Genomic DNA, 27,335 nt, shown 5'->3' with positions numbered 1-27,335 from the left:
TTTGCTCCCTGTCGTGGGGCTGCTGGCTGACTTGCCCTTGTCTCCTCTGTGAGCGGTGCTATCCACGGCTGCACCCCGGCTCCGCTGCTGTGACACCGACCGACAGGGAGCCTAAGTGGTGGTGCGGAGAGATCCTTGCTGGTGGCCTGGCGGAGGCCTGGACCTGCCGGGTGGCGACCCTGGAGTGTGGTGTGTCCTGGCGACGGAAGGGGGGCCTTGGTGTGGCTGTGGGCAAACCCCCCATGCTCCGGGCTTGCGTGTGAGATTGGCCTGGTGTGGGGGTTCCGGACGAGCGACCTGTTGCCTCCTATTGGCCCAGCTGCTGCGGATCCGCCCTCCAGGGCCCTGGTGCCTAGTCTGCCGGACTGCTGAGGCTGCGTCACTGCTTGGCTCTGGTGGAAGAGCGCTGCTGGTACCTGGTTTCTTGAATCGGGCCTTCTGTTGCCCCTGCCCCGGCTGTTCTGTCGTCTGGCTGTGGACCTAGGGCCTGCGGCGCTGTTTGATCCAGAGGCCATTGCTCCCACCCCCTGAGGATTGGCGTACCCGGCCCTGTCCCCCTAGTCAGATGGGCCCTGGACTGGAGCTATAGGTGTGTAGCGGAGTGCGGCGGCCTGGATGTGCCGTGTCCCATCTCCTTCCCTCTCTTAGCTTTCCCCGGTTTGCCGGCGGCTCTGGCTCTGGAGCCCGCACTCTACCTTCCCTTCGCCCACAGGCAGCCATGGTCGGGGACAAAATCCTCAAGACGCCCGCCACCCAAACTAAGATTGACTGCTTCGCTACCGTCGGGGCTGGGGCCTCGGGTGGACCCACGGACAGGGACCCTCCGGTTGCAACAGACCTCTCCACCATCCTCCAGGCGATCATATGGCTCAGTCCTTGGTTGAGGGGAAGATCGCTGAGGTCCGCGAGGACATGAACCTGATCCGGCAAGACCTCCATAACGCCACTGCCAAGAATACGGAGGCTGAGTCTCGGGTCGCTGTTGTGGAGGATGACGTCCGCCAGCTCCGACTTCAGATGACCCAACTTCAATCCCGCACGCAGGAGTTGCACAGCCGGGCTGAAGACGCTGAAAATCGCGCCTGCCGCAACAACCTCCGCCTTGTTGGATTTTCGGAGGACGTGGAGCAGGGCCGAACGGCGGACTTCGTGGAGCACTGGATACGCTCCTGGATGCCAGAGGGCTCTCTCTCCCCCTGGTTTACGATTGAAAGGGCGCATGGATTGCTGGCTCCTCGGGCAGGCGCACCTCCAAGACCCATCATCTTGCATATCCTCAACTTTAAGGACCGAGACGCTATCCTGGCGGAGTCTCGGAAACGGCAGCCTCTCAAGTACGAACAACTGACTATAATGGTTTTCTCTGATTACACTCGAGAGGTCCAGTCCCAACGTCACTCTTATGGAGAGGTCAAGCAAAAGCTACGGTCGCTGAACATCCAGTATCGGCTCCTTTTTCCAGCTCGGTTGCGAGTGCTTTTCCAGAACAATTCCTTCATTTTCGAGACGCCCGAGGAGGCCTGGACATGGGCTACAGAGGAGCGACCGATAAGGCTCACTGTACGGGACCCGGTGCCGGCCAGTAGCAGGGAGGGCACGCGTCAAGACATGCCGACTCTCCGGCCGCGGCGCCGGCGCTCCGGGATGCGCAGGGGCCAGCGGCGCGCCCGTTCCGACTCTCCGGTGGGTCCTCAACAAGGCCGGGGCCAACTGGAGAGGTTGCTCCTCCTGGGCAGCGCTCCGGCTCCCTGGGCCGCTCTGCTGCCAGGGCCGCCTAGCCTAGCCCATCCTTGCTGGACCTCCCGGACACTGATCTGTCCCGTAGCCCGACGCTCCTCCCACGGCCGGATTGAGTCCGTGTGGGGTGGGCAGCGTCCTTTGCTCCAGCTATGGAAAGATATCTTTAGTTGCTTGTACCTATTCTTATAATTCACTTATTACTGCTGATTACTAGCTTGTGCATCCTGCTATGAGGAGGGGTCCTCCATGATGTTCCCCGGTTACCAAGCATTTTAGTTTGGTTTCCTTTTTTGCTTCCCTGTTTACTATTGGGCGACAGATGCTTCCATTTCTGAAGTGTAGGGTGGGGTTGAGAGGGGGGGGGGGTTGTAGTTGCGGCTCCCGTTTGTTCTGGTTCTTATTTTTCTTGTTCTCTGCACCATTTCTAGCACACTATATCTGGGTGAACACATCCCGCACATTGGCATGCTCCCAAGCCCGCTGGCGCTGAGCTCGGCTTTATCCCCACCCGCCCCATCATCCGGGCCGATGGCCCGGTTTCCTGCTTGGTCCCCTCATGTCTGGCGAATCTAGCGGAGCGTCCTCGCTCCATATCATGTCCTGAAATGTCAATGGCCTACTGGACAAGATTAAGTGTGCTGCCATCCTGCAATACGCTCAACTTCCGGCCGTAGATGTGCTCCTGCTCCAGGAGACCCACCTATTAGGCAAACACTGCCCTTTCCTTGCGCGCTATGGCTTTGGAGCTGTCTGGCATTCTGGATTCAATAGAGGCTCGAGAGGGGTGGCTATCGTGGCGCGCCGCGCTCTTCCCCTAGTAGCGCGTAAAGTGAGGCATGACCCGCAGGGTTGTTTTGTTCTTCTAGAAGGGGCCCTCGGAGACCGTCCCCTTAATTTGGTAGTGGTTTATGCACCCCCCTCCCTACTGGCTCCCACACTCCATAGGCTTACCCCTGTGATTGCTGCCCTGCCCCTGGGTCTGACCGTGGTGGGAGGTGATTTTAACGCTGTTATGGACCCTGTCCTTGACTCCACGTCCCCTTCCTCCGCCTCCAGAACTACCCAATCTGGCCTCCTCACAACATGGGCCGCCGGCCTGGGGCTCGGAGATGCCTGGAGACTTTGGCAACTGACTGCGCGGCAGTACACCCACACCTCAGCCTCACACCGCACCCATGCGCGCATAGATGATATCTTCCTGCCGGCCTTGGACTGTCGGGCGACTCAAACGGTCTCTATCCTTCCCAGGGGCCTTTAGGATCATTCTCCGGTGTCCCTTCGTGCGGGGGCCCTCCCCCATCCTCCCCCCCATTTTGGCGGCTCAATGCCTGGTGCCTCCAGGACTGTGAGTTTAGAGACAGCGTTGGTGCCGAGCTCCGGCGTTATTTCACTGCAAACCGGACTCAGTGTCCTCCTCTCGCACCATCTGGGAGGCCGGCAAGGCCACCATCCGCGGATTTGCGAAGGGCCAGCTGAAGCTCACCTGTGCGGCCCGAGAATCCCAAGTCACGCTTCTTGAAGCACAGGCCGCCCAGCTTGAGATACTCCAGCCCGAGGACAGGGATGAGGCCCAGGATAGGAGGCTTACTTTCCTGAGGGATGAGATCAGACAAACCTCCATGGAAGCTGCCAAACTCCTTTGGCGCTCTTCAGTGGCCCGTGTGTATGGCTGGGGGGGATATAAATGGGAAACTCCTTCATCGCCTAGCCACCTACCCATTAGCCAATCGTATAATACCAGAGGTGGTCGATGCAAGTGGTGGAGTGCAACGGGCTCCTTTGGCGGTGGCTCAATGCTTTGCTACCTACTACACTACCCAATATTCGGCACGGGCGCCTGGTCTTTCCCTCCACTAGCTCCTCCATCGAGAGCATTTCTTCCTTCCGCGTCTTAGTGATTCGGCAGCGGCGGACCTGGATCTTCCGCCGACCCCTGAAGAGGTGACGGACGCCATCTCTCGCATGGCGGCTGGTAAGACTCCGTGCCCAGATGGGCTTCCCCAAGAATTCTACTTGTCCTACCGAGATACTTTGGTCCCGCCTCTCATTGAGATGTATAGTGAAGTGGTAGAGTGTGGCTCCTTTCGTCCTGAGACGGACCGGGCGACCATTGTAGTGATCCCAAAATCTCAACCCCCCTCGAGTTGTTGTTCGGATTATCGTCCAATCTCGCTCATCAACACTGAACTTAAGATCTTTGCCTCCATGCTGGCCAACCGCCTACGACCCCATCTAGCCACACTGGTTCATCCGGACCAGTGTGGATTTATGCCTCTCCGAGGCACTAGACATTGTCTCAGACGCCTTCATCTTGCTCTGGCAAATCGACACTTGCTGTCTCCTTATTTATCTCTCTTGCTGGTTGACTTCGAGAAGGCTATTGATTCGGTTGATTGGGGTTACCTGGAGGATGTCTTAGCGCAGATGGGCTTTGGTGCTCCCTTTCTCAAGCTGGTGAAGATGCTACCAGCGGCCCCGGGCGCAGGTCTTAGTCAACGGAGCATTATCTCACCCTTTCGCCATTCGCCGTGGTACGCGAAAGGGATGCCCCCTCTCTCCTATCCTCTTCGCTCTGGCTATGGAGACCCTTGCCTGCCTTTTTCGTGGTGACCACTCCCTCACGGGCTGGCGGTGGCCTGGATTTGAGGAGGACAAAATCGCACTTTATGCGGATGACATCCAGCTGTTTTTGGCTGATCCACCCAGTCGAGGCCCCGGTGCCTCCGGGCGCTTAGCTTCTTCGAATGTACCTCAGGCCTGCCTCTCAACCCGGCTAAGTCTATGTTGGTCCCCCTGCACGTATCGCGGGAGTGCTTTGACTGGCAGTCCTCGATCCCCATTCGACGGCAGTCCTTCAAGTACTTAGGGATCTGGGTGGCCCTTCTCCCCGAATTTGCATGGTTGCTCAATGTCACCCCACTGGCCAAGCCGGTCCATGCGGATCTCTTGAAATGGCGTACTGTACCCCTAAACCCTTTGGGAAGGATAGCCCTTTCCAAAATGATGATTTTACGACGTTTTCACCATATGCTTCAAAACACACACCTCTTGTTCGCCAGTTCTTGGTTCCCGGGAGATGGATGGTTTGATAGCGAAGTTTCTATGGGGGTGGTGGTGGAAAGGCCCCGGCTGGCCCTGGCCCAGTGCCGCATTCCACCTTCTGACGGAGGTCTTGTTGGCCTGACGAGCCTCTACCTGTATTATTTAGCGACCCGACTACTCACGCTTTATGACTGGTTTAATGGCGGATGGTCCGATCCGGCGTATCGCTTGGAACTGCACACTCTGGGCTTCGCCTCCCTTCAGGGGATGCTCTATGGTGCAGCTGTCCCTCGGGCTCTACCTGAGGTTACTCGAGGGGTGTTCCTGGCTTGGCAGGCCTCATTGCGCCACACCCGCAAGACTGACGCAATATACCCCCCTGTGGAGTAGTACCCGGTTCAGGGAGGTGGCGTCCCTGGCAGGGTTCGGGCAGTGGGACTTCATTGGGATATCCCTGCTGGCTGATGTCTGGAGTGGTTCCTACTTGCGCTCCTTTCAAGACCTGCAGACCAGGTATTCTCTCCACCCCTCCCAACTTTTCCGCTACCTGCAGCTGCGCCATGCCCTTAGTGCATATATCCCAGATGGGACTTCCTTGCCGGAGTACAGTCCGCCAGAGGCTCAGATTATGACTGGTGATTGGGGGAAAGGGGGTATTTCCAGACTATATCGATCACTCACTAATAATACCCCCAACTCTCTCTCTCACCTCCCTGATAAGTGGGAGGGCTGGCTTGGGGCGCTAGAGGATGCCGACTGGAGAGATGCCTTGATGGGCCCCAAAACAATCAAGGTCTCGGCGCGGCTTCGGTTGGTCCAAATTTATTTCATACATGCTGCCTATCTTACACCGCTGTGCCTTCACAGCTCAGGGCTCCGGTCGTATGCCCCTTTGCCCCCGCTGCTCCCATCCCAGCGCAGACTTTTATCACATGGTGTGGCTTTGTCCCGTGATACAGAGGTACTGGGAGTCCTTAACAGGAGAATTGACCGAGGTCTTGGGCTGGGAGGTCCCTTTGACTCCTACACGTATTTTATTGGGCACAACTGATGGTCTAGATGGTAGCAGGGCCGAAAAGCTTTTTCTTAACACGGCCTTGGTGGTAGCAAAGAGGGATATCGCTGCCCATTGGCTGCTGACTACGGCACCAACATTGGCGCGTTGGCGCAGGTGGGTGGACTGGTGTGCCGCCCAGGAACGACCTCTTTATGTGGCCTAGGGATGCCCCGGGAAATTTCGCAGAATGTGGGGGAAGTGGGTGGGGGTGATAGAGTTTTAAGGTGGGTCGGATGGATCTATGGAGCGCTTCTAGGGATTTGGGCCTTTGATTGGCATGTATGTCACCTTTTATGTCGATGTGAGTTGTGCTTACCCTGGACTATTCCCATGCGAGGTAACCCTGAATGGTGCTGTTTGTTTGGTTACGTTGGAAACTCAATAAAATTGCTTATCAAAAACAAAACCACTGACACGCTCAATGGCATTTGTACAAAAATGCAGACACTAATAAAAGTCAAAAGAAACAATTGATGGACGGAATGCTGGACAATGCTAACATTCAACCCCAGTCACAAGGATCTGGGTTAAATCCATCATTCTTTTGCTCACCACACCACCCTAGTTTGGACCCAGCCATATGCAAATCAGTCTTGACCCTGTTCCTTGTGGAAACAATCCAGTCCGAACTGCCAAGCCAGATCCTCCCTGGACCGGAAACAAGCATCCTGGGACCGGTTTTAGGGCATCAACCTTCATATACAGGGCTAGCTTGAATCCAGTGGTGTAGTGACCATGGGACCCACGTCTGGGCATACCCTTCCCACTTAGGGCGACATATGAAAAAGAAACAATTGATGGACAGAAGGCTGGACAATGCAAACATTCACCCCAGTCACAAGGATCTGGGTTAAATCCATCATTCTTTTGCTCACCACGCTGCCCCAGTTTGGACCCAGCCATATGCTAATCAGTCCTGACCTTGTTCCTCTTGGGACCAGTCCAGCCCGAACTGCCACGCCAGGTCCTCCCTGGACTGGAAACATGCATCCTGGGACCGGTTTCAGGGCATTACCCTTCATCAGTCAGGCTAGCTTGAATCCAGTGGTGTAGTGAGCACGGGACCCACATTTGGGCATACCTTTTCCACTTAGGGCGACATATGCAAAAGAAACAATTGATGGACTGAATGCAAACATTCACCCCCAGTCACAAGGATCTGGGTTTAATACATCATTCTTTTGCTAACCACACCACCCCAGTTTGGACCCAGCCATATGCAAATCAGTCTTGACCCTGTTCCTTATGGGAATAGTCCAGCCCGAACTGCCAAGCCAGGTCTTCCCTGGACTGGAAACAAGCAGATATGGAAGAAGGGCGTTGAGTAAATGCCCAAAATTCTGCAAAAGAAAAAGGTTGAATAAAAGACCACTCCAATTCTGACCATAAGGGAGATGTAATTGTGGATAAGCAATCTTGAAAATGTATTGCCTGTTTACAAAAAAAAAAAAGTATCTTGAAGACTGAAAATGAGAAAAAGTAACTCCCCTGTGCTGCTTTTGCCTTTGCAATTTGGACAAAGATACACAATGCTTTTTATTATTTCATAAGAATGCAGTGAGAATAGAATTAAAAAAATTAAAATTAGAGGTGGAAAAGTTAATTGAAATAGCCAAAAGGTAGAAAAGAATCTCCCCCACTAGGGGAGAAATAGCAGATTCCATCGTGCAGTAAGATTAGATAAAGTAGACAGTAACGTAGTAGTGCTGAGTGATATAGTGTCTTTTATAGGGGTAGTGAACCAAAGGCCCAAATATTTAATTTTTGTTGGGCTCCAAAGAAGTTCTGAAGGGAGGAAATCATGTTTGATACACCATTTGTTAAGTAGAAGGATTTCACATTTGTCAGAATTAAGTTTATAACCTGAAAGTGAGTCAAAAGTGGTGACTGCGTTTAAAAGGGCTGTAAAGAAGAATAGGAGAGGCTATATATAAGAGAATATCATCAGAGTAGACTGAAAATTTAATTTGTTAATCTCCATATTTGAATCCTTGTATGCACAATTTTGTCGAATTTTCAATAGAAAAGTTTCGAGAGCTAGAATGAAAAGAAGAGGCGATAGGGGACAACCTTGGCGTACACCTCTGTGTAAAAGGAGAGGAAATTAGGCCGTTGACAAATTTTGATGTGGAAGGAGAAGAATATAAAAGAGAGATTAAGTTAATGAACTTTTTCCCAAAACCAAACCATGAAAGTGTATAGAATACAAATGTCCAGTGCATCCGATCAGAAACTTTCTCAGCATCCAAGGAAATGGCTGCATAATAATGTGAATTAGCTTTAGATTTACTCAGAACATCTAAGAAAAGCCTGGTATTATCAGAGGGTTGTGTACCTTTAACACAACCAGCTTGTTCATGACCAATTAAATTGGGGAGGAGAAGATCAAGGCATAATGCCAGAATCTTGGCAAAAGTCCTATAATCAGAATTAACTAAGGAAATAGGTCTATAATTTTTGCATAACTTATGCTCTTTATTATCTTTTGGTATAAGGCAAATTAAGGCTTCTTGAAATGACCCGGTGGCAGAATTGGAGGAAGTAAAGAAAGTAAATAATTGGTGTAATTTAGGGATTAATTGTTTAGAGAAATGGAGGTAGAATTCAATCGGAAAACCATCAAGCCCAGGAGCTTTACCTTTTTTAATAGAGTTTATGGCAGTGCGAATATCATAAGTTGTGATATCAGAATCAAGGGAAGAAAGATCAGTGTTTAAATCAAATTCCTCTTGGATAGAAGAAGGATATAAGTTAATATCAGATTGGAGAGGATCTAACTCCGGAGTATATAGATGTTGATAGAATTTAGTAAATTCATTAAGGATATCATTGTCTCTAAATGGAGGCATGGAATCATCTCTTAACCACATTGGTGCTAAGGCAATTCCCGCTGGGTGCTGACTTCATTGAATTCCCATTGTTCATGACAAGGTCAGCTCTTCATTAGCACAGCTCCAGTGTGCCTCATGACGAGCTGACCTTGTCATGAGCATGGAAGGGGTTAAAATAGTTTCTATTTTAGTTCCGTCTTTTTAAATTTTAAGAAAATTTGCTAATAGTTTACCTGCTTTATTTTGACCACCATAGTATCTGGAACTAGATTTAAGGAGATAAGAATTAGCCTCTTACGTGGAGAGTTTTTTAAAATCATACTTAAATCATAGTTAAATTATCTAAACAAGTCTTAGATTTAGATATGGAGTAGGATTAAGACACTCACGGGTGATTAGCGCGCTCTGTAAACCCCCTGATTGATTAATTGATCTAAGGATTTAATATGTTTCATTAAATCTAGTGCTTTTTTAAAATTTATTTTCTTTTTAGTGGAAACATTAGTAACGATAAAATCTCTAGAAGCAGCCTTGAATGTATCGCAAATAATTGGAACTGATAAGTCAGAAGATTCATTCAGAGCAAAAACTTATGTTATTAAAGTATCAAAGCGTTGTGTGAAAGAGGTATCCAATAAAAGAGAAGTATTGTAGCACCAACATCTAACTTTGGGGGGAAGAGGTCTAGATCTAGAATTACCGGTCCATGATCAGAAATTACAATGGTACCTATCTCAGCTCGTAAGATGTGTTGAGATAAGGGTTTAGAGACAAAAAGGTGATCAATCCTAGACTGTGAGAAATGTACAGAGGAGAAAAAAATGTATTCTTATTTTTGTAAACATTCTCCAGGAATCCATAAGGGATCTTTGTTTGATGGCTGTGGTGAATTGTTTGTGAATGTAGGAAGGGACAAAAGAAGACTTGGAGGAGCGATCAAAAAGGATCCATTACCAAATTGCAATCTCCACCAAAACCTAAGTAGTCATCAGAAAAAGACATCAGTTTGGGTGTAATTAAGGGCCAAAATGTTTTATCAGGATGTGTGGGTGCATAAATATTACATTACAAAGTACAGCAACAACAATGTGAAACATAAAAAGAAAGTTATATGAAGCTTTCAAGTGAAAGGGTATTTAGAAGTGTCCATTGTTTCCATTTTACAGTTGTCAATACATTTCTGCGGCATGGAGGGATATCTGTGCGTTGTTGTTTTGTTATTGTTTGTTACTTTAAAGAAGCGGTGATAGGGGCCTACGCAACTCCTCGCCGGCACACGATGAAGATTGAGGTCTGCGGAACAAGTCATTGTGCGGACTGGACAGATGCTGTTGGTACTACGTAGGGGCCTACGTGAAGCTATCTCCCCATCCCTTTCCTCTCAGTATCTGAGAACTTAACGTTTCTTGGGGTCTGCCTAATGGGGAACTGTTGGTATGAGACCGTGCCTTGCCCCCGTTGGGGTAGTAGTACGATGCTCACCGCGATAGATACTGCTATTGTTTTTGAGGTATTTGGTGGAGGAGGGGAGGAGGGGTTGTTTGTTTTGATCGGTGTTCTTTGTTATTGCCACAAAGTCTTTTGTTCTATTTACCTCAAGATTGTCAATGTTAGCCACCTTATCAGATGCTTTAATACATGTCACTGTCGTCTATGTCGCAAGATTTAGCCGGGCCGGGAGTAGAGAGCTCCGAATCCTTAGCTGGAATGTTAATGGTCTACTAGACAAAATTAAACTGGGTGCTGTGTTGCGTCAGGCAAAGTGACACAGGGTGAGTGTCCTCTTCCTGCAAGAGACCCACTTAACGGGCACTAAGACGCCTTGCTTGGGATGTTTTGGCTTCGCACACACCTACCATGCTGGTTTTACTAGGTGCTCCCGGGGAGTTGCAATACTAATACATCGCAGCGTCCCATTTGTTCACAGCCACACATTGCTGGACCCGCATGGTAGATTTATTGTGATCTATGGGACGTTCTATGGAGCGCCCATCGTCTTAGGCAGTGTCTATGCCCCTCTCCTTCTCTCGTGGTCCCTCGTAGAAAAGCTGACGACGCTTTGGACCGACCTTCCATCAGTGTTAATCATAGTTGGGGGAGACTGGAACGATGTTATGTCCCCGCTACAGGATAGATGGCATGCCACGGCCTGTGTTGAAGAGGCCCCAGACTCCAAACTATTCCCCTTGGTTCTAGGCTTGGAGTGGGTCGACTAATGGAGGACTTTACATCCTATCACGCATGACTACACCTATTTCTCTAGGCCTCATGATTCCTTTTCCCGTCTAGATTACATCTTCCTCACAGCGACACACTCCCATAGACTGGCCGAGGCTACGACTCTTCCCAGGGCTCTCTCCGACCATTCCCCGGAGTCCATTATCCTATCCCTAGACCCCAGAAGGTCTTGGTTTCGGTGGTGGTTGTCGCTGTGGCTACTAATGGACGTGAAATATAGGGCACATATGTATACATCTTTAGCAGACTACCTATTACTAAATACGGGATCAGTAGAGTCGCCGGTCACCTTGTGGGAGGCTATGAAACCCATTCTTAGGGGAGCGGATATTGCCTTCTGTACTGCCCTATGCCAACAGCGACGTGATAAGCCACTCAGAATTGAGGCCCAGCTCTTTGATTTAGAGGGCGCTAGCAGAGACACAGCGGGACAGGCTGCACGTCAACAACTGTTGACAATGCAGCAGACATACTCTAGCGAACTCCTCGATGAAGCCCGCCTTTATTGGCTCGCCACTCATAGTTGGATCTACCAGTGGGGGAATAAGTCCAGCTCTTTACTGCACCTCCTTTGTCAGCAGACACTATGGCCATAGCGGCTCCCGAGTTTAAGCGGCCCTGATCAGACTACACTTACAGACCCGATCGATATTTCCGATAGCTTTGCCTCATTCAGACCTCTATGCTCCCCGGGAGGTATTGTCTGCTGCCCTTATACTGAAGTCTATGGATGACTTCCCTCTTCGCGCTTTGTCAGACACAGCGCAAGACATGCTGGACACTCCCTTGTCAGCAGATGAACTTGGATATGCAAGTGGGTTAGGCCCCAGGCCCGAACAGCTATCCCTGCGAGTTCTTTCAAAAATATCACCTGCAACTCTTAAAACCCTACTTAGCCACCCTGGAGGCTTCCTGTGACCATGGCAGTCTTCCACCAGATTGGCGGCATGCTGAAATCGTTGTGTTCTTGAAGCCAGGCCGACAACCGGAACACTTCTCGTCCTATCGCCTGATCTCCCTACTTAATGTGGAGGCCAAGCTTCTGGCCAAGGTGATCGGCAACTTTCTCGTCCCATATAGCACGGAATTGGTCCATCCAGATCAGGCAGGATTTATGCCAAATCGCACCACACTACACAATATTCGACGTGCCAACAATGCTATCGCTGCGGTGAATAAACTCGGCACTCCTGCTGCGCTCCTTCTGGCAGACATGAATAAGCCCTTCGATTCCCTTAGTTGGACGTACCTCTTTGCTTTGCTAGCTCGCCTAAATATTGGCCCCTGTTGCTTAGCCTTATTTGCCTGCTATACACAGATATAACTACCTCAGTCTGTGTGGCTGATTCGATCTCCAAAAGCTTTGTTGTTGGTCGGGGGATGCGCAAGGGCTGCCCGCTCTACCTCTATCTCTTTGCTCGAGCTGTGGAGCCACTTGTGGCCTGGGTAAGGATAGACGCGCAATTGCGCGGTTTTGAATGGGCGCCAGGCATCTCCGATCGCATAGCACTTTATGCGGACGATGTACTGTTCTTTCTCACAGATCTCAACCGGACTGGCCCGCGCCTTCTCCGCATTATGCAGATCTTTGGCGAAACCTCCGGCCTCCATATGAACATGGCGGTAAATCCTTTCTGTGGCCACTGTGGGGTGGAGATCGGCTGGGCGACTGGTCACGAGAAGTGGTCATAGCCCCAGACAGCGTCGCCCCAGTGCTAGAGCGGTATTTCCAGTTACACTTCAGCGTCTCATGGAACCATCAGCACGTCAGTTGCAGATACCCTTTGCGTCCAAATAGCAGGTTGATTGCTCTAAGGCGTGTTCAGTGGACTGTGTCAGCAGTCTGTGGTGTAACATCTGGGAGATCCACTGAAACTTGGGAGTCCGGCAATCCGTAAAGGTACTCATCATCACTCTCAAGGACTTCAGGGCTAGTACCCGGGGCGGAGTCCGCTGCCAGCGAGCCACTGATCTCCGCCACCATGCGGAGGGCCTCCTGTTGCTCGTTTTGCATAAGTTCAGGAGTAGGGCCCACTTCTGTCTCCGCGCGCGGCGAATTCGTCGGTGAGGGTCTCCTGCGACGGCGTCGCCGAGCTCCCCGGTCACGGCGCATCTTCGGCGGCATCTCACTAGGTTCCTTGTCAATGCCCGAGTCGAGCCAGGTCTCGACCGCCTCAGGGGTGTTAAAAAAGTGTGTCTTGTCCTGAGCCACCACCCGCAGGCGGGCCGGAAATAGTAAGGAGTATTTGAGAGCCAGGTGGCGGAATCGTTGCTTCGCTGCTAGAAATGAGTGGCGTTGACTTTGCACTTGCACCGTGTAGTCCGGAAAGAACATGATTTTTGCATTCTCAACCCTGATGTCGGACAGCTTCCTAGCCTCGCGTAGTATGGCGTTGCGATCTCGGTAGTTCAAGACGCGAATGAGCATGGGTCTCGGATTTGAGCCTGCAGGGGGAGGTCGGGTCGGCACGCGGTGGGCTCGTTCCACTACAAAATGCTGTGAGAGGGTACCCACCGGCAGTATATCCATGAGCCAATGTTCCACATGTTCCGGTGCTTCTCTGGGTTCCCATCTCTCTGGCAGACCCACTATGCGGATGTTGTTTCTTCTCGCCCGCCCTTCCGCATCCTCCACACGATCTTCCAGGAATTCCACTCTATTAAGAAGATCTTGAACGTGTTTGTCCATCTGAGTGATCTTGGGTGTCAAATCTGTCATTGTGGTTTCTAGGGTGGTCGTCCATTCAGAGAGTTTTTTGTGGTCAGCTCGAAAGTGCGTCGGATCTATGGCCACACTGTCGATTGTAGTCTCTAAAGAAGTGCGGGTCAGTTGCATCGACTCCTCCAGCCTTTCCATTGCTGCCAGCATCGTGTCCAGCTTGGAGGCGGTTTGGTCTAGTTCTGCCTGCTTTGCCATTTTCCCCTTCACCTGCGCGCCGCCGGTTCCAGCTCTTGACTTGGGACCCCCAGACATGGGAGGCACCGTAGCGTCCAGTCAATAGTATGGCCTGAAGAATCTCTCTAGGCAACTGGTAAAGAATGGCTTGCCCCAGGGGCGACGCAGTTCAACTGTAAAGGAGCGTAGGTCGTCCACTCCCTCCGGGCACACAGTAGGTACTCCCACAGGAAGACCGGTCTCGGCTGGGAGGGGCACCGGGTCTGAGCAGATTGCGCTTTTTCCTAAGCGCAAGTAGCGGCTAGTAGTGCAGCTAGTTGGCAGGCGGATGTCTGGTGTAGTGATCCAACTCAGAGGGGGTGCGGTCCAAGAGGAGCGGCCCTCTCTGTCAGCCGCACACGTGTCTGCGGTTGTAGCCAGTGTCTTCAACACATAAGTTAGGACAGCTGGCGGCTTTCACATCGCACTCCCCCGCTCTACAGCCCATGCGCCAACTCCCTCGTGGAGATAGTAGACCTTTCAGCGCTCGGGTACCTGCACATCGTAATCTGGTGTGATGGTCAGGACCAGACACACTTCCGCCCGGCTCAACCAGCGTCGGCTCCAAGCAATAGTCTCGTGAGAGGTCAAGGGTGCTCCAGCAGTGGTCAGCACTCAATCGCAGTCTCCATTGTAACTGCCGTGAGGGAGCGATGGAGGTCCAGTTGCTCTGCATGTACTCCAGAGACCCCCGTGTCTGTGTGCAGGACTACGGCTTTCAAGGGAGGGCGCCTCAGTAGACCTACAACGCCATCAGGCTCCATATCTGCAGCTGCAGGACCATAAGTCAGTGGAGGGGGCGTATAGAGCGAGTCCACGCTCCCCAGGTGGGGTAGGTCTTCAGTATTCACTTGGGAACAAGGTGGGCTCTGTACAGTGGTGCGTCTCGAAAGTACGTCAGCGCCAGAAAGGGGCGAGTGACAGGGCGAGGTGGAAAGAGTCCCAATTTCACCTTCGCGGGTGTTCCGCCGTCTGTGTCACCGGTGCAACTGGAGCTCCAGCCGCAAATCCGCCCACTCAGCAGTCCGAGGGGGGCCAGGTGCAACACCCGCCCAGCGTCGTCTCCCTTGGCGTGGTCCGCAGGTTTCGCCTTGGCTCTGCCGCAGCAGGGGAGTCAATGTCTGCTCACCGTTGAGCACAGCAGGCGATGGGGCTCCGCCAAGAACGTTGTAGCACCAAGAGCTTCTTGCCACAATCCGCCGCCGCAGGGCCTAGTGGGCAAGGCGCATCCCCGACCTCAGGTGGCTGCTGGTGCCGGCCGGAAGTGACTGTAGGCGGGGCATCTAGTCTTTGTCCCGGCGGGACAGCCCGGAGCAAGTGGTCGGCCCCAAACCACACCAGGCGAGGGAGGAGCGCCTCGGGCCCCCTCGTCGATGTCTTTAGGCAAAATCCGGTAAGTTCAATGAAGTAATGGGCTGCGGCAGGGGAGCTCCGACCACAAACCCCCCCACATGGCAGCCGGAGGGGGGCCAGTCACAACATGTGCCTAGCGTCGTCATCCCCGGCACAATCTGCGGGTCTCGCCTCAACTCAGCCGCAATAGGGGATTCAATGCCTTCTCCGGTATGGGCACAGCAGGTGGTGGGGTTCCGTCGATAGTGGTGAAGCGCCGAGAGCTTACCTCTGCAGTCTGCCGCCGCGGGGCCTAGTGGGCAAGGCAAATCCCCGACCCCGGGTGGTTGCTGGTGCCGGCCGGAAGTGCCTGCAGGCGGGGCGCTCAGGTTTCTTCTCCGTTGGGGTAGTCCGGTAAAAGCATTCAGCCCCAAACTGCAGCAGCCGAGGGAAGGGTGCTTCGGGCCCCTTTGCTGATACTTTCAGGCTAAATCGGATGATTTCGGCGGAGAAATGGCCTGTGGTAGGGGAGCTTCTAACGGAGTTCTACCCAGGCACGTCTGCCACCATCGTGTGCTCAGCCGACACACCTACTGCTCATGCACTCATGGCATCACTCATACACCACTTATGCACTCATTGAATCATCCAAACACTATTCATATACTCATTCAATCACCCAAACACTACTCTGCACTCATTCAATCACCCAAACACTACTCAGCACTCATTCAATCACCCAGGCAGTACTCATGCAGTCATGTAATCTACCAATCGCTACCCATGTACTCAAATCCATTTGATATGCTATCAGTGATGTCACTAACCATGTCATGAGTGATGTAATATGTGAGGTCATAAGCAGTGCATTGCAGTGGCTCGAGTTATAGTTTTTTTTTTTTTACTTTATTTTCATTTTGCATACGAACTTAAATCTCAAAAATGATTACATTAAGTGCAGCAGCATACAGAGAAAACAAGTAGCAGCATGACAGTTACAGCTTAGTTATAACCATTTTGCATAATAGGCTGAGGAGACATTACTCCCACCTAGATACTTATACATTGCGTTCTGGCAACCATAAACTACATTGCCCCTACTAAGAGGCGACCAGGCCCAGCCCCAAAACCATTTTGGGAGATAGACTTCGTGCCCGAGCAACAATACGTCCACTGTTCATCTGTGATGTCTAACTCTAACTCTGCGCACCATTCTTGTAGAGCTTTCATGTTCAAAGGGCCTGTGCCTGCGTTAGAAAGGGTGTATAATATCGAGAACATGTGTGGTGGGGATTTAGCTTTTATTAAATACGTCATAGAGGTGTATTCTCATGGTTCTAGCATTTCTTCCTCCAGTGTTGTGTGCAGCGCGTGCCTCGCGCGAAAATAATGGAATTTTGCTATCACAGAGGTAGCCAGTGAATCAGTTTGCAGCATCTCCCATTGCTTGACCGCACCCTCCTCAAAGTAATTGCCTGCAGTGGTAATGCCAAGCGAGAGCATGGCTAGAATAAATTCTCTCTCTTACCGCATTGGTAACCAGCCACACAGGTCTAGCGGTAATTTGGGGGGAGTAAAGTAAGGTAATTTCCTGCCTACTGGCTGCCCTCCAGAGCAAGCTCCTTGTGTTCCCCGCTGGGTCTTTGATATGATAATGCCTACGCGGTGTCCCAAATAAATATTGTGGCAGAGACAAGGGATGTACCGCATCCCTTTCAATGTATAACTGTGGGCTATCCTGGGGTCCATGCAGCCAGTGATATGCATCTGTTGCGCAGTGCAATAATACAGTTCGAAGTCTGGAGTGCTCAGCCCGCCCTCCGAGTAGGGTCAGGTCAATGTGTCCCATGTCACCCATGCATTTCTCCCAGCACAGGCGAGTCGAATCAGGAGAGAGCGTACTGTGCAAAAAAACGACTTCGGCAACAAAATAGGTATGTTAACAAATAAAAACAAAAACCTCAGGAGTACTATCATCTTCATGAGCGAAACTCGCCCTAACAGCGACAACGGTAGCCAGATCCATTTGTCAACCGATTCCAAAAGTTTCTGTATCGCCCTGCCGTAATCAAATCACCACTTCAGGGTCAGTGCATATTTGGACAGCCAGGTATCTAGTAGGCTCCGACGTCCACTCAATAGGGTAAGTGCTCCCAACTGGGAACGTACTGGGGGTCAGGGGAATGCAATGAACTTACTCCAGTTGATACGTTGCCCAAATCTCTCTACCTCTTGTAGGATTGGTGATAAATTCTGCGCTGGCTCATGAGCATAGAAAAGTGTCATCCGCGTATGCCGTGATTATTAAATTATACTGTGGGAAGTATATCCCGCAATACCCATGGTATTCCCAGAGTGCACACACAAAGGGCTCCGCCGAATTGCATATAACAGGGGAGACAGAGGGCACCCCTGTCTTGTGCCTCTTGTGATAGCTATTGGCTCCGAGAGGAGTCCATTCACGTGCACGGGCACAGTGGGCTGTTCATACAGTACATTCACTAATTCAATAAATATCTTGCTTACCCCCACCAGTTTCAGCACTGCTCTCAAGAAGCGCCACTCAACAGAATCAAAAGCCTTCTCTGCATCGAGAAACACTGCAGCAGCAGCACACATCTCCGGGTCTGTTCCGGCAATAGTGCCAAAAAGGATCCGCAAATTACTGGTTAATGAGCTGGAAGGCACAAAGCCAGATTGCTTAGGGCCTACCTCCATAGGAAGCAAAGGAGCGAGCCAATTTGCAAGTATTTTAGCGAATCCTTTGGTATCATACTTAACAAAGAAAGTGGCATGTAGGAAGAACATTGCTGTGGGGGTTTGTCTTTCTTTAGCAAAGTTATCAAAGTAACCTCTCTCATACTAGGGGGCATTATGATATCTGTTACTATTTCCTCAAATAAATTTAACAGATGGATGAGTAGTTGGTCCTGACAGGCCTTATAAAATGCTACAGTGAGACCATCCCACCTGGAGCCTTATTATTGGACATAGTTTTCAGGGCTGCAGTGATCTCGGTAGGGCGCAAGGGAGCCCTCAGGTATTCTCTGTGTGAGTTTGATAGCCACTTTATAGCTATGTAAGAAAAATATTCTTCATCTGATTCGTCCGATTCGGATTGGCGCGAAGTGTAAAGCTCCGCATAGTAGGAGTGAAATCTGCCCGCTAGCTGCATAGCGCCACTTAGTATAACGCTGTTATTGTTGCGCAGCTCTAGCACCTCACCGGCTCCACCATCCGGGCCAGTCAGAGCAGCCAGCATGGCGCCCGGTCTCTCCCTTTCCCCATATTTCCCCATGCACTCTCGCTGTTGCGTCCTTACCCAGGTGCACTGCCCCAGCCTGACCCTCTACATTGTATTCTTCTATCTTAGACCTGATTTAAGCTAACACCTCAGGGGGAGGGTCTATAATAGCTCATCTCTCCAGGTTCGTCAATTCAGCCTCCAGCCTCTGCAGTCTCCCCCTAATAGAGGAAAGGACCCCTGCGTGCTTCGATAATGCAACCCCTCGTATGTAGACTTTAAATGTTTCCCATATGGTGGCCATGTTAAGAACACTGCCATGGTTAGTGGAGAAAAACAGGTCAATTTCCTTTGAAACTTCCACCTTAAATGCCTCGTCTAATAGGGAGTACTGGGGAAAACGCCATGTGTGGACTCCGGGCCATATATCACCCATGTTTAGCTGCAGCTTGACCGGGGAGTGATCTGAATATGTACAGGGTAGGTGTTCGCAATTTGATATAAAAGGCATTAAACCTCAGGATGCCAACCAATAATCTATACGCGTATGTAGGTCATGTACTAAAGAGTAGTGTATATTCCCTTTCAGACGGTGTGCGGTGATGCCATACATCAACCAGATTGTCACCCCGAGCAATTGCTGCAATAGCCTTTGCCGCTGACGATGGGGGGCGCGGAGGGCCTTTCGAATGATCGAACGCTGGGGATTGCATTCAATTGAAATCACCTCCCCACAATGTATACATCCTTGAATATGAAGTGAGCTTATTATGTAGAGAGCAATAGATATGAGGATTGTCTTAATTCGGGCCGTACACTCACACTATGCGCACGTCTAGGTGGTCTTTGTGGAAGTGAACTATCACATACCTCCCATCAGTGTCCTTTTCCATTTTCATGTATTTAAATATTGGACCCCTATCAAAACCCCACGTGCGTGCGTGGTAAAACCGGCTTCCACGCAAGCGCTCTTCATTCTCCTCTGTGTTAGCAGCTTGGTATTGGGTGCCAAATGGGTTACCTGCAGTACTGCAACGTCAGTGTGGCGTCTAAACAAACATAAAACTACCTTAGGGATTTTGCGCTGATCATTTAGGCCTCTAATGTTCCAGATCAAGAAGCCTATGGTGTGGTCCCCTTATAATGTTGTATGGCCATGTCTCTCACCCATATTGGAGCCTTACAATGTATGGTATGTTGTTTGCATGCCTGTCTAACCAGAGACATTTAATAACCTCTGTGCGGCTGCTACAACAAAATGCAAGGTTGTTTAATCCCCCTCCCACTCCCACGTCACGTCTCCCAAAAGATGACATGGCGATATCCCCCTCCCCTCTCTAACCCCCCACCCAAAATGACAATGTGTAATACACTTGAGGGCAGTGAGTGCCCAACCAACCGTGGTAGAATCGAACATCGCCACAACTATTATTATATATCGCATATCAACTGATGGATACAAGTATTTGGCAACATGCTAGCATCCTTTTTGGACAACTGGACTACAAAACCCCAACTTCATCTTGTATGAAGGGCGGCTCCCCCCCCGACCTCACAGAGAAAGGAGTATTGGGCCAGAAAGTAGTGGCAGTTGCCTATTTCTAAAGGCATGGAGCCTAACTATTATTCAGTCAATTGAGGTAAGGTGAACATTTACTAAACCTGATGTGTCCACACAACTTTATCTTACTGTTCATGGATATCGTCCTCGGTCGGGAACATATCAGTTATTCTGATCTAGAGTGCTCGTAGAGTTGTTGCCATCTGTATCGCCAACTGATGCTTGCTTGGTTGTCTACGCTTTGGTGTATCCCTTCAATGTCTGTTGAACATTTCCAAGGTCCGCGAACACCTGCACTTTACCATTCTTTTTTTTTTTTTTATTGAGATGGATCAGAATACGAAAAACACATACATATTTACAGATTACAGATATAAAAAAAAAAAAGACATATCGGAAATTTAGACATCAGGATTAAAACAAATTCACAAATATAAATAATTCTTTAACAACTACCAGTACTAGTCACAATCCAAATGGCTTAAATATAAATTGGCATCATAGGAAGACATTACCTTACAAAACATAATAGGTAGTATAGGGACAAATAAAATCCATCATCTTATTTTCCTCCAGTTACTTAGCGGAGCCCATATCTTTTTACCATGCTCTTTCCTCTTTTTACCCTTAAAATTATATAAACATTCTTCAATATTATGTGTCCCTAGCAACCTCGTGAGCCACATCTGAAATGTGGGAGCTATCGGGTCTTTCCAGGCCGCCGCAATTAAAATTCTAAAAACAGCGACACACAGAAAAATAAAGGCTTCGGCTTCCTGATCAACAATCAAAACAGTAGTTGGGGATAGAGGAATTTGACACTCTAGCAGCCCCGATAGAAACTTCTCCATTTCTTTCAAAACGGGCTTGAGATTCTGGCAAGAGTAAAACATATGTATTAGATCTGCCGGACCTTGGTTGCACCTTGGACAACTATCTGTATCCCTTTTACCCCATTGAAACAGCTTAGCGGGGGTGTAGTAAAGATTAAAAATCATCTTATAATGTTGTGCCTTCAGATTGGTCGCTCTTAATACTTTCCTGTTTAATGCCAGAGCATAATCCACATCAATGTCTGGATCTCCTATTCTTACAGCCCAGGCATTTTCTACTTGTCCGATATCCTCTTCCAATCCCTGTAAAAGATGATTATAGCCTATTTTAATCTTTTTACCCCCAGTCTTTATATATTGTACAAGTGGATTTAGCTCCTGAATAGAAACCCTAGGTCTTAGTGCCTTCACTGTTTGTTCTAGCTGTTTGTATAACAGCCAGTGATTCGAGGGGATACCAAATTTTTGTTGCAAGGCCTCAAACCCTAGGAGATCATCTTTACACATTACATCCCCTAAGCATCTAATACCCAAGCTCTTCCAGAGGCCACTATTCCTGTTTTGTCCAAGATGTAAGAATGGGCTTGAGTTCCAGAGATCTATTGTACCGTTAATCTTAGGAATCTTAAGAAATTTCAACGCCGCCTTCCATGCCCCCCACGCAGACAGCATCACTTTACTTTTACTCCGCTTAAAATACAGGACATTGATTTCACGTGTTAGAATCCCCCTGGCCTTATCACCCGTTACTAGTTCATAGATTGTGGGGATTCTGTGGGTACCATGCAGTGCTTCAGGAAGATCATAATACAATAGATGGTTCATACGTAACAATAAGCAGACCCAATGGTATAACCTTAAGTTAGGTGCAGATAATCCACCTCCCTCTAACGGTGTAGAAAGTCGAGCTAACGATCTTCTAACTTTGCCATATTGCCATAAAAATTGTGAAAAAACTGCTTCCATCTTTTTCATCAAGCCTTCATCAATTAATAGCGGTATGGCACGGAATAGATACAATAGCTTTGGGAACATTGACATTTTCAAAACATTTACCCTCCCGATCAGAGACAAATGTAGTACATCGATCCTTCTCAGTTCTTTGTCAATTGTAGCTAATAAAGGCCCATAATTTTCCTGATTGATTTTTCCTACATTTGCATTAATTTTTACTCCTAGATAGACCGCGGAGTCCACATACCTTTGATCTCTTTTCTGAATGTTCTTAGAACAGATTATTATAGTTTTTTCTGTATTGAGTTTATACCCTGAATAGTTCCCGAACTCCTGAGCCAAACTACTTAGTTCCTGCATTGCCGGTTGCGGATTAGTAGTGACGATTGCCAGGTCATCCGCATACGCCAATAACTTGGTGGTATGACCATAAGATACAACAGGAGATATTCTATCAGATGCAAGAATCTTCCTAATTAGCGGGTCAATGTACAATGAAAAAAGTATGGGTGAACAAGGACACCCCTGATGGGTGCCTCTTCTAATCACTACCTCATCTGATTGAAAACCCATTGTAGTAATTCTAGCAACTGGGTCCATGTACATCGCTTTAATGGCTTTCCTGCATTTTTCTCCAAAACCCCTTCTGACCAATATCTCCCACATAAAATCCCAGACCACACGGTCGAAAGCCTTCTCGGCATCCAAAAGGATCATAGCCATATCTCCACCCGTAGCAGTGACTGCATCAAATAGTGAAATTGCCCTTGCTGTATGTTACGTGGTACCTCTCCCTGGGACAAATCCATGCTGCCATGGTGAAACAAGTTGGCTAATAATCCGTCCTAACCTTTTTGCCCAAACTTTAGAGTATAACTTAGCATCTGTGTTTATTAACGATATCGGACGGTATGATCCTGGATTCTCCTCTGGTTTCCCCTTTTTATGAAATATAACGATATTGGTCTGTTTCCATGAGTCCGGGATAATACCTGAGCATATTATTCCATTAAAAAGATCTTCAAGCAAGGGGAGGATTTCATCCCCCAACACCCTATATACCTCTATTGGCAGACCGTCTGGTCCCGCCGCTTTACCAGCTGCCAGTTCATTCAAAGCGATTTTTATCTCCTCTGCTGTTATATCCAATTCTAAACTAGCCCTGTCATCCGCTTCCAGCATTGGGGTTAGGGGGGACTGATCTTGCATAAATGGTACTACCCCTGGCTCTTGATCATATAATTTTTGATAAAAGTCCTGGAACACATCCATTATGGATTTTGGGTCTGTATATTCTCTCCCATTGTATTTGATCTTCCTAATTCTATTACGATTTGATTCTTGCCTGATGCGGAGCGCTAATGCTCTACCCGCTTGTTCTCCAGTCTCATACCTCCTTGCTCTTTGTGTTTGATATTCAGATATCTCCTTCTGTGTGATTATTTTTAAGATTTCACCCTTAACCCGAACCATGTTACTAACCGTCTCCCCACTATCCTTACCTGACACTATTTCCTCAATATGACACCTCTCTATTTCTGCTAGATCTGAGATGAGTTTCACTACCTTACTTTTATCCTCTTTCCTTAATTTTGCTGCGTAACTGATCGTCTCCCCCCTTAATGCAGCCTTGAAGGATTCCCAAACTGCATTTCTGGAGGCACTATATCTATTACACTCGAAGAACTCCTTTACCCATTTTTTAATGTGTATAACAAACCTTTCGTCATTTAATAATTTCCTTTCGAAAGTCCATCTAGACATTTTCCTCTGTACCTTAGGGACTTTATAAGTCAGAATTAGGGGATTATGGTCGGATATTATTCTTGGTAATTTGTCAATATTGACCTTACCGATTTCCCCCGCTGTGACAAAGAAGTAATCCAGTTTAAAATATTTCTGTGCCGGATGGGAGAAATATGTATACCCTCGATCTCCGGGCACTTTTTCTCCCCATACCTCCACCAAACCGTGAGACTGGATCAAGGAACTTAAAGCTCTATTAACTTTACGTTTGCGACCTGTATAGTCCCTCCCCCGTTGCCAATCTGCGGAGATATTCATATCACCGCATACTATCAACGGGTTCGTCCAGTTAGCCAACTCTTCTTCTAATTTGTCATATACCATAGGGTCATCCTCATTCGGACCGTATATTGTACACAGCGTGAAGCCCAGATTCATTTCAACTAGTACCCATCGGCCAGAGCCATCAGTTTTACTACGCTTCACCCCGGACAAATTATTTTTAGCCAAAATAGCCACCCCTCTGATCTTTGATGATTGAGATGAACATCCAATCAAGGTATACCCACATATCTCCAACAACTTTCTTTTATTCCAGGGAATATGAGTTTCCTGAATACAAACGATATCTATATTATTAGATCTAACCAAGTGACTCACTCTCTGCCGTTTCTTCCAATCATTTAACCCCCCTGCGTTAATAGAACATATCCTAATGTCTGACATTGTTACAGTATTTGCGTTTCCTAAATTGACAGTTCACCATATATCTGATATCCGTCTAAAACCAAATCCTTTCCATCTCGTGATTTTCCAAGGTTTTCTTCTCCCCTTCCCCCTCCTCCCGCACCCCTCCCTCCCTCTGCACTCTCTCCCTCCCCTTACCCAGCTCCAGCCTGGAGCTGGCCTTCACCCCCCCCCCCTTGCCCAGAGGCGCTCAGACCGAAGGTCTGTGCACATGATGGTTTACAGCTCAGATTGAGGAGGAAGATCTGTAACCATTTTTTTCCCCCTTTCTTTTTTTTTTTATTATAATTTTTTTTAGATTTTAGTTTTGTGACCCCCTACCTTATAAGGCAAAAGAATTTCTCTTGTCATAGGTAGCCTAGGACTCTGCAAGTGGTTAAACGGTCAAAGTGTGTTTAAAATACTGGTCTCATCTATTTGTGAGTTCATTATATTGGTAATTATGGTTAATTGGTGTTTTGAACTGCACTTTACCATTCAGTGTCACTTTCAAACAGGCCGGGTAGAGCATGGCATATTCAATGTTAAGCTCTCTGAGCTTACGTTTAACAGGGACAAACCGTGTCTGTGCCTCCTGGACCTGTAGCGTGAATCTGGATATAAGGACAGCACAGAGCCCTCATAGGTAAGTGTCTTAAGCTCTCTGGCACGCCGTAATGCAGCGTCCCTGTCTCATTGTTCAATATGCGGGCTAAGATAGGGCGCAGAGGGGCCCCAGGAGGAGGTCTGGGCACCAGTGAGCAATGGGGCTTTCTCTACCACAAATATTAAAGAAAAGATATCACGACCAAGGACTGCGACCAGAAGATTCTCAATGTACAGCTGCATGTTGCCAGACGGGGCGGATTCCGCAATCCAACAATTTGTAGGTTTTTGCGTTGTGAGCACACCTCCACATCTTCGGCCTTAGCCTGGAGAGCCGCCAAAAGTTTTCCCATCTTCTTATGAGGATTGAAGTCTCCACGTTATGATCTTCAATTTCTGAGACTCTCCTCTGTACCATATCAATTCTCTCAGCATGTTTGTCCCGCCACTCCGACATGCAGTCCATGCGGTACAAGAGAGAGTCTATTTTTCCGTTTTTCGTGGATAGGCTCTGCTGCATGGCTTCTAGAATCTGTCTCAGTTCACCTCCAGGCTCCAGCCCCACAGTGCCCTGATCTCCACGACCGGTGTCTGCACCATCTTCTCTTAGCCTGGTCGACTTTCGTTGGTCAAACAGTAATTTAGACTGAGTTTTGTCGGACAACCCCATTGTCCTGTTTTATTGCGCAGTTCACGGGAAAAGAGGCCTCCGCGTTGCTTCCAGCGGGTTAACTGCAACTCAGATGGCCCCAGTGGTATTGTCCAGCACAGCACCCTCAGCAACAGTGCAATCGCTGCCAGCGGCTCTGCCAATATGAAAATGATAGTGGCAGTGAAACACTCGGCTAGCCAAGCCACTAGGTTGGTGTCACGTCCCTCCACAATCGCCCAGCAGGTTCCGTTCCCAAAGGCAGCAGGTATTTCCCTGCTCTACATAGTCTGTGTGCGGATCACTTGCTGTACAAGTGTCAGTGATGACAATGCCTCAGTCAGGACCGTAGGTTCCAACTGCAACTAGACCGCTGACTCTTGGTCTAGGTCCACTCTCTACCTGCAACTCCGCTGTACCGTCTCTTGCCGCCAGACCCCGACCTACCTCCTTGGGAGGTTCGAGGCTGCTGCCCAGTCCTGCGCCTGCTGCCCACTCCTGCGCCTGCTGCCCACTCCAACTGGGACCAGACTGCCTGCAACTACCGTAACCTTTCTCAGCAGTTTTTTTCCCTAATTATTCGCTGTTGTGCCACTGTTATTGTGCCCATCTGTGTATTGCTCTAATTCCACCACTGTTTTTATTTTCTCATGCCTGCCTGTTCCTTTCGCCGCTGCTGCCCCTCCCATCCCTGAATTACCCCCGGGAGTTACCCCCTGGAATTCCCCCGCTCCCGCCTCTCCACCCTCCCACCTACCTACTTAATGGCAGCCGCTGTGCGTTCGCGGAGCGGACACGCCCAGCGGGCGCACTGCCGGCGCGCCTAAGCCAAGCCGGTCTGCATCCGTCCGCGACCCGACCGTGCCAATGACAGGAACCCTGGACCTCCCACTACCCATCGCTGCGACACCACCACCCACCTCGCACTCAACCCTGGAAGACTTAGAAAATGCCAACAGGCCTCGCCGAACACGACCAGTTCTCCTGCCTCCACTGCCGCCAGACCCTCACCGCCACCCTGGCCTCCAACACAGCCGATGCCAGCACTGGCGACACCCTAAAATGAATCCTCCTCAACATACGCTCCGTACACAAACACACCATGGAAATCTGGAACCAACTTGACTCTATCGCCCGACATCGCCTTCTTCACAGAGATCTGGACCATCGCAATTTCCGCCCGACATCAGCACCACCATCCCAGACGGATACAAGATCCAGAGGAGAGACTGCCCCAACCACGCAGGAGGGGGCCTCGCCATCGCCCACAAGAGCACCCTCTGCCTCACCACCTCCAGCGAAACTTTCCCCTCCGCCGAACACCTGCACTTGAAGATCCAGACCACCCCTAAAGCCACACTCCGAAGAACCCTCATCTACAGACCCGCCGGCCCCCGAACTCCCTTCACCTCCACCATCACTGACTTCATCGCACCCCACGCCATCGCCTCAACAAGCTACATACACATTAGAGACCTGAACTTCCACCTCTACAACCCCAGCGACCCCAACTCTACTATCCTTCGTGACAACCTCGCCAGCATCGGACTTAAACAACTCGTCAACACACCGACCCACACAGCAGGACACACCCTCGGCCCCATCATTTGGCAGGAAACAACATCCAATTCAGCCACACAACGCAGCCGGCATGGACCGATTACCACTGCGAACACTTCGCCATCAACAAACCCAAGGCACCCAAACCAGCCCCACGCCCACCACAAAGGAACAGGAGCAAGGTTACCGATCAGCAACTTAACCACACGAGACAACCACACCTGGGCACCCGATGCAAACGACGCAGCCAGAGAACTCCACACCTGGATCTCCAACTGCGC

The 27,335-nt window shown here is 49.5% G+C and overlaps 1 protein-coding gene across 3 annotated transcripts in view; it reads right to left on the bottom strand.

The window, feature by feature from the left end:
- LOC144818155 (uncharacterized) overlaps positions 1-27,335 on the bottom strand; it is a 187,365-nt gene that overhangs the window by 97,987 nt on the left and 62,043 nt on the right. Inside the window, exon 1 of one of the 3 annotated variants that reach the window (XM_078675275.1) lies at positions 20,110-20,230. The exons of the other annotated variants lie outside the window; for them this stretch is intronic. Within the exon in view, the coding sequence (XP_078531401.1) occupies positions 20,110-20,116 (7 nt within the window). The 5' untranslated portion in view covers positions 20,117-20,230. Of the gene's footprint in view, positions 1-20,109; positions 20,231-27,335 lie in introns of those variants that run through there. 3 annotated transcript variants of the gene reach the window in all.

This window comes from Lissotriton helveticus, chromosome 2_1 (genome assembly GCF_964261635.1).
Source record: "Lissotriton helveticus chromosome 2_1, aLisHel1.1, whole genome shotgun sequence".
Taxonomy (NCBI): Eukaryota; Metazoa; Chordata; class Amphibia; order Caudata; family Salamandridae; genus Lissotriton; species Lissotriton helveticus.
The sequence above is the reverse complement of the archived record's forward strand: the minus strand, read 5'-3'. Positions and strand labels throughout refer to the sequence as shown.